Genomic DNA, 16,731 nt, shown 5'->3' with positions numbered 1-16,731 from the left:
CTAATACAGGGGATGTGTGCCGAGCACGCGCATTATAAGTCAAATTTATTTGCGTTTTGTCAATGAAATTGTATTTTGATTTTTAATTAAAACATCACCAACACAAATACAATTTCTGTGACAAAAGTCAAAGAAGTTTCACTTACTATGCGCATGCACAGCACACACAGCTTTTTTTTCATAAATAATAGACACTTTTGTATAGTTATATAGATTTTTTTTAATTAAAATAAAATGGTAAATACATGAATCCACCTCTATATACTCTTACACTGCAGATATCTATATCCACACACTGCCGCCCCCTCTGTGTACACACACACACACAAACACACACAGCAGCTCAACACACAACACAGCAGATCTACATACACACAAACTGCTGCTACACACACAGCACACAGCACACAACACAGCACCTACACACACAGCACCTCTACACACACACACACACACACACACACACACACACACACACACACACACACACACACACACACACACACACACACACACACACACACACACACACACACACACACACACACACACACACACCACCTCTACACACACACACACACAACACAGCACCTCTACACACACACACACACACACACACACACACACACACACACACACACACACACACACACACACACACACACACACATACACACACACACACACAAACTGCTGCTAAACACACATACAACTGCACAACAGAACACACACACACAGCTATACCCATAAACACTGCTACTGACACACTGACACACACACACACACAATCAAAAATGCAGCCAGTTACATTTTGCATACTCTCTCCCCCCAATTCAACTGAATCTGCTCAGAAAATCTGTCAGCTCGGGAGGGGGAGGAGTCAACCCGTGGCTGATACTTCCTGACCAATCCCCTGCCCTGTCTCAGAGCTGTTAATTCATTCTGACCAATCCCCTGCCCTGTCCTAGCTGTTGTGAAAGCTGATTGGCTGGAAATAAACAGATTGAAAATTACATTATGCAAGCTGCTAAAATTCTGGGCATTACTGATTGGATAATGCCCGGAATTTTAACAAACCAGAGAGTAGGGTTTTCAATAATGCCTGGAATTTTACTGCTTTAGCCTATAATTTCAGTTAACTGCATCACTGTCATTTAGCAATGTGTTGCATGCCACTGTGAAAGCAAAAGGGTTATTTCAATTTAAATATGTACATTTATGAAGAAAAAAAATTATATATGGTAGTGACAGTTACAAGCATTGCACAGTAAGAGTTATACAATGTATAGTACAAGCCTCTTTGTGTCACAGTAACAAACAGAAAGGCAAATAACAGGATGGACAGTTACATATGAAATCAACACTCTCAAGTTTCAAGTTAAACTCTGACATTTGTTATCAGGACAACATTGAACTTTATCTATCTAAACTGATTCAATCCTAAATTGTTATTTTATATATGAAGGATATTAATTTATTTACAGATATGTATAGTTATGGGATTTAGGGAAAAGGGAGACCAAAAAGCGCACCAGCACAAACGGAGCAGGAAGAAACCAGGACAAAAAAATGCATTTTCGCAGCGACGTTCGAAATGCATTGGATGGGTCTTTTGCCACATTAAAGTGCCCTTTTAATCATTTTTTTGTCCTGGTTTCTTCCTGCTCCGTTTGTGCTGGTGCGCTTTTTGGTCTCCCTTTTCCCTGTATTGCATTGAGTAGCTGCACAGCCTGCCTGCCTGCCCTACCAGGATGTGAGTATTTGCACATTTTTCAGGGGAACCTGCCAATGAGACTGATGGTGAGTGGGTTGCACCACACACCACCTGTCTTCAGGAGGATAGTACCCATTATATGACACAATAGGTACTATATCAATTGTTAGTACCCTGGTACAGTGGTCTGGCTTATTATCATTTTGAGATATACCTGCATTTGAGCGCTTCAGCTATTTTCCATATAGTTATGGGATTTGCATATTATTATTATTATTATTATTATTATTATTATTATTATTATTATTATCATTAGATAACTTTATCCTTTAGTCTTTATTTTACATATTACAATTATACAAATGATTCTTATGTCTATATCTGTGCAGTTAAGTGATTTGTGCTTGAAGTCCACCAATCTAGTCGATTTCAACCATATCAGTGACATTAGATGCTTGGTGCGACAGTAATATAACACACTGCTTTTGGAACAGCAGGCTTTAAATGTGAAGCCTTATGTATAAAGGGGTTTGTTTATAAGCCAAAATATATAGCTTCCCTACGTCATTTTTTAATCATCGCTCACATTCATTATAATGGGGGAACACCAAATGGCCACTAACAGACACTACAGTACATATATAATTAATACAATAACAGCACACTAGCACTCCGCACACTAGCACAGCACACTAACCCTACAGTAGTATACAATTAACAGCACACTAGCACTCCGAGTAAAGTTTGAATCCTCAGTGATTCATGTTACAGTATTACAGGGTACAGATAGCACAACATTTTGGTGTTCAAGCTGACCCCTTCTCCAGGTGTAATATATAGAATACACAAACCAACCAAAATAAATACCAATAGGCCTTCACAATTAAGACACTATACTAATCTGAAAATGCTGCATGTCATAATTGCGACAAAGTTTTCATGCCAACCATTGTGGTGATATATTTAAAAAAAAAATATTTATAAAAATATTTTACCAGGAAGTAATACATTGAGAGTTACCTTTCGTTTTCAAGTATATCCTGGGCACAGAGTAATAACAATACATGTGTAGCGCATTTTCCCACCCCCTGAGAGATGTGTGGCTACGGTGTGTGTATATGGGGCAATACCTGTGGTGCACAAGAGATCTGAGTCTCTACTACTGGGAACTTGGGGTATACCTGTGTCGATATTTGGTCGGTAGCGCCTCCACCTGTACAGGATTCTATGATGTAGAATAACCCCGCTACCGGACCCGCATACAACAAAACACACACTTATGAAAGATAACAGTTTTACTGAACATAAATAACCAGGCCATGCACGGCCACACCCTCCAATGCTCCGTTCCCCCACCCAAGTTGTGAGTGACAGCGCTGCCCCACTATAGTGTTTGAGTTTGTGCACTGATGCGTTGGGTACCCGGGCGCGCTGATGCCACGATGCTGGGATCCATGGATCCTATGTTTATACTGCAAAGCCTCCGCCTCAACGTTGGGTGGGTCTCTTGTGGATTGTACCACCGTAAACAATGTCTTTATTAATGTAGGGCGATCTGTGTCCTGGACCACAGACCGCAGCCACCGTGCGGTGTCTCCCTGTGTCCATAACACTAATATTGCTAATCAGGACAGGGCCCCTATCTGAGGGGCAAGTCCCTATCGCAGCCACAAACTATGTGAGAGTCAGGGCCTAGCTGGGGCATAATTGGGAGTATCTGGCCTAGTGCAGATGCCACTGACATCTGCACATGTAACTTTCTCCTTCCTTGTCTCAGCTCCAACTGCCACTCTCCTAACTGTCAGCTCAAACTTCAAGCACACCCAAAGTTCCAATCTCCCCTCAGGAGATCCTAGCTGCCCTATTGGCTGTAATGTGTTGTGCAGCCCCTGGGGCTCCTGAAACCTTTGTATGCACAAACCTTTTCTGAGCATGGGAGCACACAAACAAAATGGCGACACCATTACCGGCTACCCGCCTGCAGCTGAGGTGAGGAGAGCTAAAGGGAGGACTGGGCTATACATGGTTACATTAAAAGAACAGAAGTTAATAAAATAATATATGGGTTTATATTTACGCTGAGTTGTGTATTGTGTACTGTATCTGATGCAGCTGAAACATTCAGCCGTCTTTGTTTGTTCCATATTAAAATGCACTACTAACCTTTGAAACCTTACTGAGAGTTGTCGTGTTCTGTTCATTGTATATATATCCTATACTGAAGAAGTTAGTTTGCCACTGTTTACTGGCTTGAATGAGAATCCACTTTACTCAGCTCATTACCATATAAGATCTCAGAAAACAAAGTCGGGTTACCTCAACTAACAGCAAACCATTAAGCTGTATCAAAACTGCTTAAAATGTTGAACATTGAGACAAACAACCTCATAACTATTAGCTAAAACTATTTTAACATCCCCCATTAATGATGACTAAAATTGGATTCCACTTTAAAACAGAAAAACATGCAGTAGAATACAAGAACTAACACATTCACAAAATGTATTCTCTAAAGACTAGTAGGAGTTCATGGGGAGACAGAATTTTTGTAGAGCTGTCAATATTAATATCTTTGGGAAATATGAGCCTACAAAATGTGAATTATTTATTTACACTTTTTTTCACATATATGCCTACAGAAAATGTTCGCCAGGGAATTCTGAGCAAACAGTAAATGTCTATCAAACATTGAATAGTACATTATGAACTTGAGATCTGTCTAATTAACTCATGTTAAGTACATGACCACTGCATACCTTTATTATTGAAAAACACGCTGGCAGTTTTGTACTCTCACCAATAAAATTGTGCCAACTCCTGGCAAATAATTTTACAATACTGGTAAATTCTAAGGATGTGGGAAATTGCTCATAAAATGCTCAAAAGTAATGTTGACATCAACATATTACAGTGTTTGTTTCATTGTTATCGTTACACAGTAAGCTACAATGCTATATATGTGTTTTACTTCCAGGTTGTGTATAAAAATAATGATGTAAGACTGGAATTATCACGACTATCCAAGCAAGGAGACCCTAAAATGAAAGTCCATGGTGTAGTTGCATTTAAATGTGAGAATGTTGCAACTTTGGATCCAATTACGTTTGAAACTCCAGAGTCTTTTATCTCTTTGCCAAAATGGAACGCTAAGAAAACAGGCTCAATATCATTTGATTTTCGCACAACAGAACCCAATGGTCTGATACTTTTTAGTCATGGTAAACCAAAACACCAAAAAGATGCCAAGAATCCACAAATGGTCAAGGTTGACTTTTTTGCCATTGAGATGCTTGATGGTCACCTTTACTTGCTTCTGGACATGGGATCGGGTACCATTAAAATAAAAGCATTGCAGAAAAAAGTAAATGACGGAGAATGGTACCATGTGGACTTTCAACGAGATGGACGATCAGGTAAATACTTAATTTTTTTTACAATAGCACTTATTTTCTTGTTAGGTTACTTGATAAACTTACAGTGATAGCTTACATAATGCATATTTATATAACAGATATGCTCTGGTCCATTATTAAGAATAATAATGATTACTGACTTGTTTCTAAACGTCAAGGTAATTATTGATTGGTTGAAGAATAAACGCAATATTTAATAATAACACTATTATCTCTATATAATATTAAAGCGTTTCACTTCTAGAGATGTGGGAAGTATTCGCGTACGTTCGACTTCGCTGGTGTGGATTTTCTTCTCTGGTGCCGATATTCGTGGCTTCGTTAAAAAAAGGACATTCGCCTACCTTCATTACAATACATGCAATACCGCAGATCACCTGCATTATTCAATCTGCCCAGAAGTTCCAGACCCTGAAATCTGGGCTTTGAGAGGAGAGAGAGAATGAGAGATACTAGCGTGGAGACTCTAGTACTCTAGAATGGGATTCTCTCTTTCTCCTCCTCCTCCACAGAAAAAAAACATATTTCATCGTCAGGAACTTCTGGGGAAATTAAATTGAACGTGCGAATGGTCGCCGCTGGCAGATTTGCATACATTCGCTCCAATTTATGTACATCATTTTCACATCCGATTATTCATACGCAGATCGAATGTTGTCAAAAATACTGCGAATAATTTGCGGACCAAATTTTTCCACATTCTATTCATTTCCAAACACAGCTCAAAAATATAATATACCCTATTCGTTAAATATACTGTACGATCTGCATGGTTTTCGCAGAAAATTTTATATAATTTTTAACTTGTAATTCTTATTGCATTTAATATATAATCTATATTATAGAGCATTAAAATGGCCAGTTACAGTAGTCCGGAAATTAGGCATTATTAATGCTAGAATGCATTGAAAATATTGTATTCACATATGATATATGACTAAACATACATTTTATTATTATTACTGCATCAATGGTTTAAATGCACATAAAAATACCTATTAGTCTGAAATTGTAACATGTTTTTAAAACTTTACTGAATTATAAAACATATCATAACATAAAAAAAAACTAAATATATATAATTGATTTATTAAAAGTAAATATATATTATGTTGACTCATCTAATGGGCAATGCCTCTGCGTACAAAAAATCACTTTGAAAACAATGTACTGTACTGTAAATGGCTTTCTTAAACAAAATATCCTTAAACACACACATTTGAATTTAAGGTGTCATTGGATGTTAATGAAGTTTTTCTTTTCAATGGGTAAAGGCAGGCTACTGTAGACATTGATCAAATGTTCCCAACACGCTCTATCCACGATTCCCATGCACCGACCGAGCCTATGTGCATCCGTAGGTCTTCTAAGCTTGTTACAGTCTCTCAAACACCATGCAGCATGTTTTATACTGTCTATTATTTGTTTCCTTAATGTACACAATGTGTCCTTCACAAGTAAAAATACCCGAAGTATATTGCAACTTCAAAAAAAAAAAAAAACTATATATATATATATATATATATATATATTCTTTTTAATGCAATGCTTCAACTTTGTATAAGCATTTATAACATCTGTACCATATACTTTTATCACCTTATAGTTAGTTTAAGTGTGAAAATAAAGCTCTAAACTTTGTGATCAATTGCAATTAAATTAGCTGGATCAGGGAGTTCTATCGCTTCTCCAACTCCTAAAGTGCCCGATGACCCTCTAAAGGCAATCCATGCTACTCCTGTTTTGTTTTATCGTACAGATTTTTACCTTATTTCAAACATGGCGTCCCCGAAGCTGAACAGCAGTACTCCAAGCTACATGGTTCTCCTTTTCCTGAGATGTTTAATTACAAGAGTTATTTTCCAGGAAAAACAATATGGTCACTGGTGTCAGCCTTCCATTGGCCATCATTAGAAAGCTGTGACAGCACTATTAGATGACATTGCAACTTCCGATTGGGTGAGCCTGCAGCCATCTTAGTTTTTCCTTGCAAATACTGGCAAAGGTAAAACAAATATCTCTCGGCAATTGGGGCATCCTTGGAGCTTTCAGTGTCGTAGTTCAACTCCGGAGTACCCTCCGATTCACATAAGGTAAAAAATAAATATTTGATTTGGGAGGGGGGAGCGGGGCTGCTGTTTTGTCGTAAAAGTGACATACAGAAGAGTAACATATTAACGTGTCTTAGTACGCCAATTAATAAAAATTATTTTTATTCATAAAACACACTTTCTAAACCATAAAAATACCTATGACTCTATAAACATGTTAATAAATGCATGTTACTTTAAAAGTTTGGTGACTGTGGCCCAGATCCAAGTTCCGTTAAGTCAGGCAACATAGCATAACAAGATCGGACGTTACACTCCCTGAGTTAATTTGGTACCCGCAAAGCTATGCAAAGGTATGCAAAAACAATGTCCGGAATACATTTCATATGCATATGCTCAGACATGTGCTATGCTAGGATAACGTGGCATTATCTTCACATAACGGGATGTCATGTCAGTGTTTACATTACTCTGATCCAAACTCTGACACTGCGTGTTTTTTAAGACGATTTGATGTGGCTCCAGTCCAACAATTGAAGCCACGAGTTACCCTATTTCAGGGTCTCGATGGATGGAACGTTAGGTTAAGCCACCACATTAAGCTTGATGGACTTTAATGAATACGCTATGCTATGATCACACTTTATTTGCATATCGTTTGCATCTCAGTATAAATAACGTCCATTATATCTAGTGCTGTGCACTTTTGCTCAAAAAGATAACTTAACTTTGTTATTGTTCTTTGGGGGTACATTGTTACCTTTTACGTGTCTATGATGTTTAACCATCTTGTTAACTAACTTAACTGAGCTTTTGTAGATCTGGGCCCATATTTTTTTCAAAATAAGACACATAGTTGAAAACATTTGTACAATGTTGTTTATAATAACACAATACATCACAGCCTAAAACAATTATAGTCTGTTTATGGTAATGATAACACAGACAAATAATTCTTAGTTTATTAAACTTGTGTGCACTGGTGTAAAATTAATGCCATATTAAATAATAAATCATTCCTACACTTATGAAAAGCAGAGACCAAGCACTATATTTAATTTCACCTCTTAAACAAAACAAATATACATTTTCATGAATTCAGTATCCTATGTCCCATATTGGGATACACATTGAATGATATGTGGGACAGAAAGGCTTCTAGGTTTAAAAATGGAAATATTCTATTATTTTCAGTGTATTCACATTTACAGAAACATGGAGAAATATGTACACTAACACTACAGCTAAAATTGAGCATTATTAAATCAACACTGTTTAAACACGGCTTTGGCAGACAGAGGGTTAACGTTGTGACCTATTTTAAACAATTATAGGAAGAGTTTGGTCTTGTAATGCATTAAGAGGATTCTAACTCACAGACACAAAATTCAGTAGCTAAATAAAGATAATTAGCCAATGAAAATGAAAGGTGATTTTGTCAGCAGGACTACAAAAAGGAATCAAAAGTTGTAAGATCATGAAACATGGCTAGATGTATATCTTAATTATTTCAAAACTGGTTTAAGAAAACATAATTGCTGAGATAATGAACAATTGAAGAAGCTCATTAAAACATACCTGTGGGAGTTTTTTTCTGGCTAGGTTTGCTGTACAGTATTGCCAGCTCCGCAGGAAAGGAGAGACAGAACTGTACTGTATAACAGATGCAGTAGTCTCTGTCCATAGTGGCTTCATGACACATTGAAGTTAGTTTGTGTGACTGCAGTACTGTTCTAAACAATAAAGCTGTAAGACATATTTATAGATGGTCCCTCAAGGATATTTAATATGAATTGAGTCATCATTAGGATGCTATTGCACAAAGCATAGGTGTAGAATCTTTAGTTTAAAAAAATGCAGAGCTTCCCAACTCCAGCCCTCAAGGTCCCACAACTGTCAAGGTTTCCAGAAAAAACAAATCACCTGGAAATTTGTTTCATTTAGACTTCATTATGACTGGATATATACATGATGGATTAGTGCAATGTTGTATTAAAACTTGGCATTGGAGGAGATTTTCAGCACTGAAGTTGAGAATAGAACGGATGTTATATGATTCATACTGATGTTCTGTTTCTCTTTTTTAGAATAGCATTACCCTCTTGATCAAAAAACAATATGTTGAAACATCCACAGATCCTGCTGAGAAATATCAGCATGCTGTAGCTGACTGGGGTATCGCTATAGAACCGCCCTGATTTGGGAAAAAAATCATAATAGGGCACTTCTGCATACTGTGTGTAGCCATTGTACCCGAAGTGAGATTGGTATGGGGACTGCTTCTCCAGCTACTGCACTTGTTGTTGGGCTGTACCTGTTGGTAAACAGGAGGGCTGAGTGCTCCACGATGTTGTGGGGAGAAACAGGACAGGATCACAGGTTACCTTTGTTCTTGCTTGGTGCAGCGCCTCTAGTCAGCATGGATCCTCTGTGATGGCAGGTGATGGCCCATACTGACACCTCTTCTTCTTTTAGCAGACAGTGAATTACACTCCTTCATATTTTCTTGGTCTTTATTGCAGGCAGATCACATGACAGAGCAATTACATTCTTCCCTTCTAGCTGTGCCCTGACTCAGGCTTTAGGCCCATGTCAGGCCTGTTGATCCCTCCTCACATTTCCTTATGAGATGGAGGAAAGATGCTACTCACTCCACAGAGGGAGGAGAGAAAGAGACAAGGACCCAGAATTTGGGAAAGTGCCAATATTTATATCCTTTGGGGAGTGGCTGTAACACTGACTCATAACAAGCCAGATCTGGATACTGATAGGCCCTCACATCCAGTGTTTGGTCCAATCAGTACCCACACCTCAGGTTGGCACTCTCTGGCTGTTGCTGAGGCCCACCCTTGGATACTTACTTATCTAAGTCTGCAAAAGCACATAAGGCCTTAGGAAGGAATTATCCCATCCACTGCCTGCACCTAACAGGGCTTACATTAGTAGGGCCCAGGAAAAGACATAGCGGCAGGGAGGCTATGCTACATTCTCCCCGTGGTGAAAATTCCAACGCCCCCGCCTGGACCACAATAGGTATAACACTACGTTACTGTGCAACAACCCATAATCACTTAACATGAATGCAATAAACATTTGCACATTCATGACAACACAACAGTAACAGTGCAATAATTTGGTAGGGCTACCTCAATAGTAGTGGGCTGTATCAGGCTTCTTCACCATGTTACCCTGACCATCATATACATTTACCGAATAACACCTCCTCTTCCCAGTCTCTGATATGTTCTCTACTCAGTCTAAATGTATATTGCGACCCCCCACCCATACTTTGAGCAGATGGTGTGCTCTGTCAAGATCGCGATACATTGGGTCTCTAGCCGTGTGCTATAAATGTGCCAGGATAGCCTCCTCCACCCACTCCATCCTATGCTCTTCCGCACTCCTCATAAGATTTTCTGGGAGATAAGGATATTCGTAGGCCATCTTTCGAAACCGGTGCACCAGCACCCTTTCTGCTCTACTGAATTCCCTCAGACTCTTATCAGTAACAGTGCCCGGTAAGACCCAAAATATAGGACCCTCCCATAATGGTGCTTTTACCGTTTCCTCCCTAACCGGAGCTAGCACAACCACTGGTCCTGAGGATGACTTTTCCTCCTTCTCCACCCGATCCCCCCATGGTACAGACTTAGCAGATATAATATGCACATCATCACATTTTACCAGGTTACTCGGGGCCACAGAACTCATGGGTGATAAGAGCCTGGGAGTCAGAGATTTTACCCTGGGACTGGTAACGGAAGGGGATGGCGGGATAGAAGGGGTAGATGGAACAGGGACATGGGCCGCAGATGACAATGGGGCCACACCAAAATCTCTGGAACGGAAATCCAGGGGAGATTCCCCGGGAGGAGCAATGGCACAGTCCACAGTCCCAGCTAAGTTCAGGAGGCCCCGACCTTTAGCTTTGATGTCACTCATCGGAACGACAGTGGTGTCAGGCAAGCCCACCGGGCGGGCGGTGGTGGATTAGCAACCGGTGCGACGGTACTAGCATCTGAAGTAGTGCCGGACGGAATTCTTCCAGCAACCCCAGTGCGTCATAGTGTCGTTCCGCCACCTTTACATACGCGACAGCTCATGCGCGGGCCTCGCGCATCTCTTGGTGACGTAGGGCCTTTAGGTCAGCTGCCCTCTGCACGGGGTCCCAGTGCAGATCCACATGGAGGAACTCCAGGGGTTCACCCACCATGACCTCTGGAACCTGCAGCTCCACAGCAGACTCGGGATTGTGGGAGGTATCAGTCGATACCTCGGGGATATGATCGCCTCTGACTCATCAACAGTGGTCCCTTTCACAGGTCCCTCCCTCCTGGAGCAGCTTGCCGGAGCACCAACAGCAGACAGCACCTCACAATATGGTGGTGGGGCAGTTCCGCGGGGCTCAGACGGCGGACCACTAGACGCAGATATCACGCCGTACAAGGGAGGGACGGCTCTGGGGGTGGAGTGGCATCAGGAACATTCTGGAAGGCAGTCACCCAGTTGGCAGGACCCATCAGAGAGCCTTCTTTCCATCCGCCATGCCTCACGGAGGGGAGCTCCATGCTCATCTCGGACGCGGGGAAAGTGGACACTATTTGCAGGTCAAGACAGAATAACTCATAGACCATGGCAATATAGTGGCGAGCAGTATCGTCCGCAGAACCCTGGGCCAACAGCGACAGCTTGCGTACCAGATGATACAAAGTGCGCAGCTCCATAGTGCTCATATCAAGATCATGATATAAGGGACTTGGCAAACCGGGCAGCTCCCCATCATCTGTAGTTGTCCGCCTGGGTAATCGCACAGCAGACAAACGTCTAGTAGAAGGGTCTCCTGTGAATCCTTGATTACCAGGACTCCTCCGGTCACTTCGTAGCTTGGCCACTGTTCTCCATGCTGGAACAATTGAGGCAGCTTGGTATGCACAACTGGTGTGGCTGAAGTGCAAGCGTATCTGGCTCCTCACATTCTGTGTGCTCTGTCAGGGCACACCCAGCTCCTCCCCCTGGTGGATAATATGGTCCAATCAGGATCAAGTAAGGGGGAGGGGTTTCGGCAGTTTGCGCTGTTTCTTGCAAACTGGAACCCAGCAAAAGCTTGCAACTGGATGCAACTTTTGCAAAACAGCACGCGGCTTCTCTGGTAGTGGCGGGAACCGCCATTTTGTGAGCTAAAGTCCAGCAACCATGCGGTTCTCTTTTATGGGAAAACCACCATCTTGTGAGCTAGAAAGTACATGTGTAACTCCTTTTTCTTCGTTAATGAGCCACACAAAACAGAACACTTCTTGAGTACCACGCACCCTGGTAGAGCCTCAGTGAACGCCTCACTGATTATTGCAATAGTCCATTATTGCGTGGGTACATGGGGGTCCCTGGTGACGCCTCAGTGGCCTTGTCCCTTGCTGCTTATTTTTCTGACGCGTAAGGAGTGACGGGATTATTGGAGACCCCGCATCGTGGGACCACCGATGCGGCTCTGATAATCCAAGGATCTCCATAATTCCCTGGTCGTAGCCAGGAAGGTGCCCACCGTGCACCATCACAACACAAGGGGGGTAGCGCTAACTCACATTTGGGTGGGCCTGCTTGTGTGGACATTGGGTTACAGGTGCCCAGGGCACTTCAGTACTTTGGGGGACTCACTCATGGTGTGGGGTATTGTGTGGGTATTGCATTGGGGCATTGTTATCATTATTGATACTGTGTTGTTATGTACCTGTGTGTGTATTCATTACTGTAATAGTTCCTGTGAGGGGTTATCCCGCCAATGCTGGGATCCCTCATAGGTGGAGGTGCTGCACTAAAGGAGAAAGAGCTCACTCCAGGCTCCCAGTGGAGGAGGCTTAGGTCTACTGTGAGCAACAGCTATAACTGCACGCGTAGTCACCCGCGTAGTTTCCCTTAGGCATAGGGAAAGGGGCTACATATCTCATATATATATATATATATATATACTTAGTTAAGTTATGGTGAGTAAAAAAATGACAAAAACCCTCCACAGCAAAGCATATAACAAATGGAAATATAACTGTATGCTCATTTGCATGTCTTAGACAGGTCTGCAACCCCACCTTTCACCATTATCACCAAGCACACAGCACTTCCACTGCAGCAAGGGATTCTGGAAAATTACATGTAAATGAGCACACAGTGCTACTTTTTGCTTCAAAACCATTTTAAACATGGTTCCCTATAGGATTAAGCTTGCTGCATGGTCACAGTTTTGAGCACAGCCAGGGTTAAGATGCATAGCCAGTAAACCCATCCAGGTTTTTTACTCACCATAACTTAACTAAGTATGGTAAAACCCATCCTCATTGCTTCATTTTTGCATAGCCAGTATAACCAACCCCACACTGATGAGACCAATTAAGGTTGAAACGGCTGTCTGTGGGTGGGTTTACTGCATCTTAATCCTGGCTGTGACCATGCAGCAAGCTTAAGCCTATAGGGAACCATGTTTAAAATGGTTTTGAAGCAAAAAGTGGCACAGTGTGCTCATTTGCATGTCATTTCCCAGAATCCCTTGCTGCAGTGGAAGTGCTGTGTGCTGGGTGATGAGGGTGAAATGCGGGGTTGCAGACCTGTCTAAGACGTGCAAATGAGCACACAGTAATATTTCCATTTGCTATGTATATGTATGTATCTGTCTCTCTCTACATTTTCAGGGTCTGGATGTAAGTAATGCCACCGTTGGGTAAGACAGGTGTAACGTGAGCCATGCTATTTCAAGCTAACGCAAGGCAGTGATAATTTACAGTAACATTGCGTTAAGCCTATGCTAACATGTATGGTACAACGATCCATTATTTTTGCATAAAATTAGCATTGTGGATATCCTCAGAGAAAATAATGGCTGTTAATGATTTTGGCCTACTGTAGCCCTTAGTGTATGAGCTTTCCACAGTGTCATGAATCCCTTCACTAGTGAGGTTTTAGTTGAGTAGACGCATGTTACTAATTTCTGAGTGTCAACTGAAATGCAGAGCAAGGATTATTAGTTTTAATTCCAAAAAGAGTACCTTTAAATGGATATCTTATTGTATAATGGAGATGTAAAATGAAATGTAGAGCACATAATTAAAGAATAATGGTCCCATAAGAGTCCTAAATGTTGAGATGAGATGTAAAAAATGAACTTGATTAAAAATTAAATTTGAATCAGCTTGTGGCATATGCTGATCTATGGATTTTACAATAAAACATAAGTAACTTTTGTCATTACCTTTGCCATGTAATTAACTACAGTGTATAATTTTTTGATTTCCACCTTTTTTTTAACTTATACTGTACTCTACTTGGCCCTTCATTTACCCCCTCTGCCCCCAAGAAACATTACAATATGTACTAAACACCAATACACAACCCACCCCCTGTGCCCCCACATAAAACCATAATTTATATTTTTAGACACAGGATTGATACAAGAAGCTGGTGGGTGTCCCCAGGTGGTCGCCGCGGGTATCTCGGGGTCCCTGGCTGTTCATCAAGGGTGTAACAACAAGAAAGAAAAAAGTGAGAAGCGCAGACAGTAGGGGTTGTGATTAAGCTAAAATTCTTTATTAAATGAACTAGTCCCAGGAAAAAAAAAAAAACCCTCCTAGGACAACAATGTGAAATAAATACATAAATGGTGATTAAAAGTGGTGCTGATGGAATGGATATGCGGTTGATCCCTGACGAAGCCTTTTGGTGAAACGCGTAGGAGGAGGAGCAAATAGAGTGTTTGCTGGCAAAACAGTGCGTCTGAAGGAAGCGGCCATTACCACTTGCCGCGCTGTCTGTGTGGTCACTGTACCATCAGGAGGTGGAGCGTTGTAAGACGGAGCCCAGAGACTACCGGGAAGGGTCTGTGCGTCACAGCCGGAAGTGACATCAGACCCGGACACCCGGAGGGCTGCGTGGTATCGCAAGTTACAGCACATCTATGCTGTGTGCACCGGAGCGGTTTCCGTGAACTGAGGGACAGCAGGACCGCCAAGGATCTGCATTATCCAAAGGGTGAGCTTTTCCAACACTATCTCAACCCTGGGGTACCCCTCTTCACCAATACCTGCCCGGGCAGTGCACTATTTAAAGGTCCAAGACTGTCTATCGGGCAACTCCCGTTTTCAATCCCCTGGAGACTGATAAACTGGTACCGCATATCCATTCCATCAGCACCACTTTTAATCACCATTTATGTATTTATTTCACATTGTTGTCCTAGGAGGGTTTTTTTTTTTTTTCCTGGGACTAGTTCATTTAATAAAGAATTTTAGCTTAATCACAACCCCTACTGTCTGCGCTTCTCACTTTTTTCTTTCTTGTTGTTACACCCACATTAGGGACTGGGGGTTCCCTATCATCAGAAGCTGCACCACCATCGGGTTGTGATTACTTTAATTCCTTTTATTTTAATGTAACATCAGCTAACACTCATTTGCACCGGACTGGTTCATGTCACATGCCTTTTTTTGTTTTTGTTTTTGTTTTTGTGATTTTTTCCATTTTATTTTGCTCCAGTGCCCATATTCAAATAACATCCCATTCGGCGCTTTTATACTTTTTTGTTTTTTTCTTGTTGTTCATCAAGGGTGTCTGGGGGTTCCCGGGTGATTCCCACGGGTGTCCGGGGATCCTCTGGGATTGTCCCCGTGGGTGTCCGGGGAGTCCTCGGGTTGTCCCTGTGGGTCCCCGATGGCCTGCGGTACCAATCCTGTATAAAAAAATTACATTGGGCATACATTGCAATAAATACACCTCCCTCCAAACACATACAGTACAGTAATGTGAAAAATAACTATTATCCATATATTGATAATAGCTCATTTGCCCATTATTAAATCAAACATTAGCCAGGCAGCATAAATAAAGTAAATAAATATTTCTACTTACCCCTGCCATTATGAAGGGCATCCTCGTCAGCATACTGCTGGGCCATTTCCTCCGTTGCCAGAAAGAATACACGAAATAAAACAATCTAATGGCCCTTAACCCCTTAATTACCTTTGCAGTTTATAACCGCTAGAATAATTAAGGGGTTAACCCGCCCTCCCCTGCTACCCACCCGAGAGGCCTAACTACCCACCCCAGAATCACTATACCCACCCTGTACCCATTGATTGGCATAGTTGTACATCATACCCATATAATATGGGCATGATAAGCCACTATAGCATTCAATGGTCACACTAATAAAAAAGCACGAAGGGCAAAATTAAACAATAATAAACATAAACACAAGCACATTAACACCACAATTCAATCAATAAAAACACTAGCCAACAAATGAAATAAATAAAAGCACTAGCTAACCAATGAAATAAATAAAAGCACTAACCAAAAAATAATAATAATAATAATTTTAACCAGTAGCCAACAAATCAATTAATTAATAAAACCACTATCCAACACATGCTGGCTTGTTTATATTTTTTTATCCGATTGATTAGCGTTTTTAATGGATTATTTATTGTGTTGGCTCCTGCTTTTAATTGATTGTTTGATAGTGGTTTTATTAATTAATTGATTTGTTGGCTACTGGTTAAAATTAATTCTTTTT

The 16,731-nt window shown here is 41.1% G+C and overlaps 1 protein-coding gene across 41 annotated transcripts in view; it reads left to right on the top strand.

Moving 5' to 3' along the window:
- The window catches only part of NRXN1 (neurexin 1), a 1,413,358-nt gene that overhangs the window by 687,131 nt on the left and 709,496 nt on the right, over window positions 1–16,731 (top strand). For all 41 annotated transcript variants that reach the window (XM_075595923.1, XM_075595877.1, XM_075595924.1 and 38 more), the window contains one exon: window positions 4,689–5,127. In XM_075595923.1, coding sequence (XP_075452038.1) covers window positions 4,689–5,127 — 439 coding nt within the window. The remainder of the gene's footprint in view (window positions 1–4,688; window positions 5,128–16,731) is intronic.

The sequence above is a fragment of the Ascaphus truei genome, chromosome 4 (assembly GCF_040206685.1).
Source record: "Ascaphus truei isolate aAscTru1 chromosome 4, aAscTru1.hap1, whole genome shotgun sequence".
In the NCBI taxonomy this organism is placed as follows: domain Eukaryota; kingdom Metazoa; phylum Chordata; class Amphibia; order Anura; family Ascaphidae; genus Ascaphus; species Ascaphus truei.
This window is presented reverse-complemented; position numbering and strand designations above follow the sequence as displayed.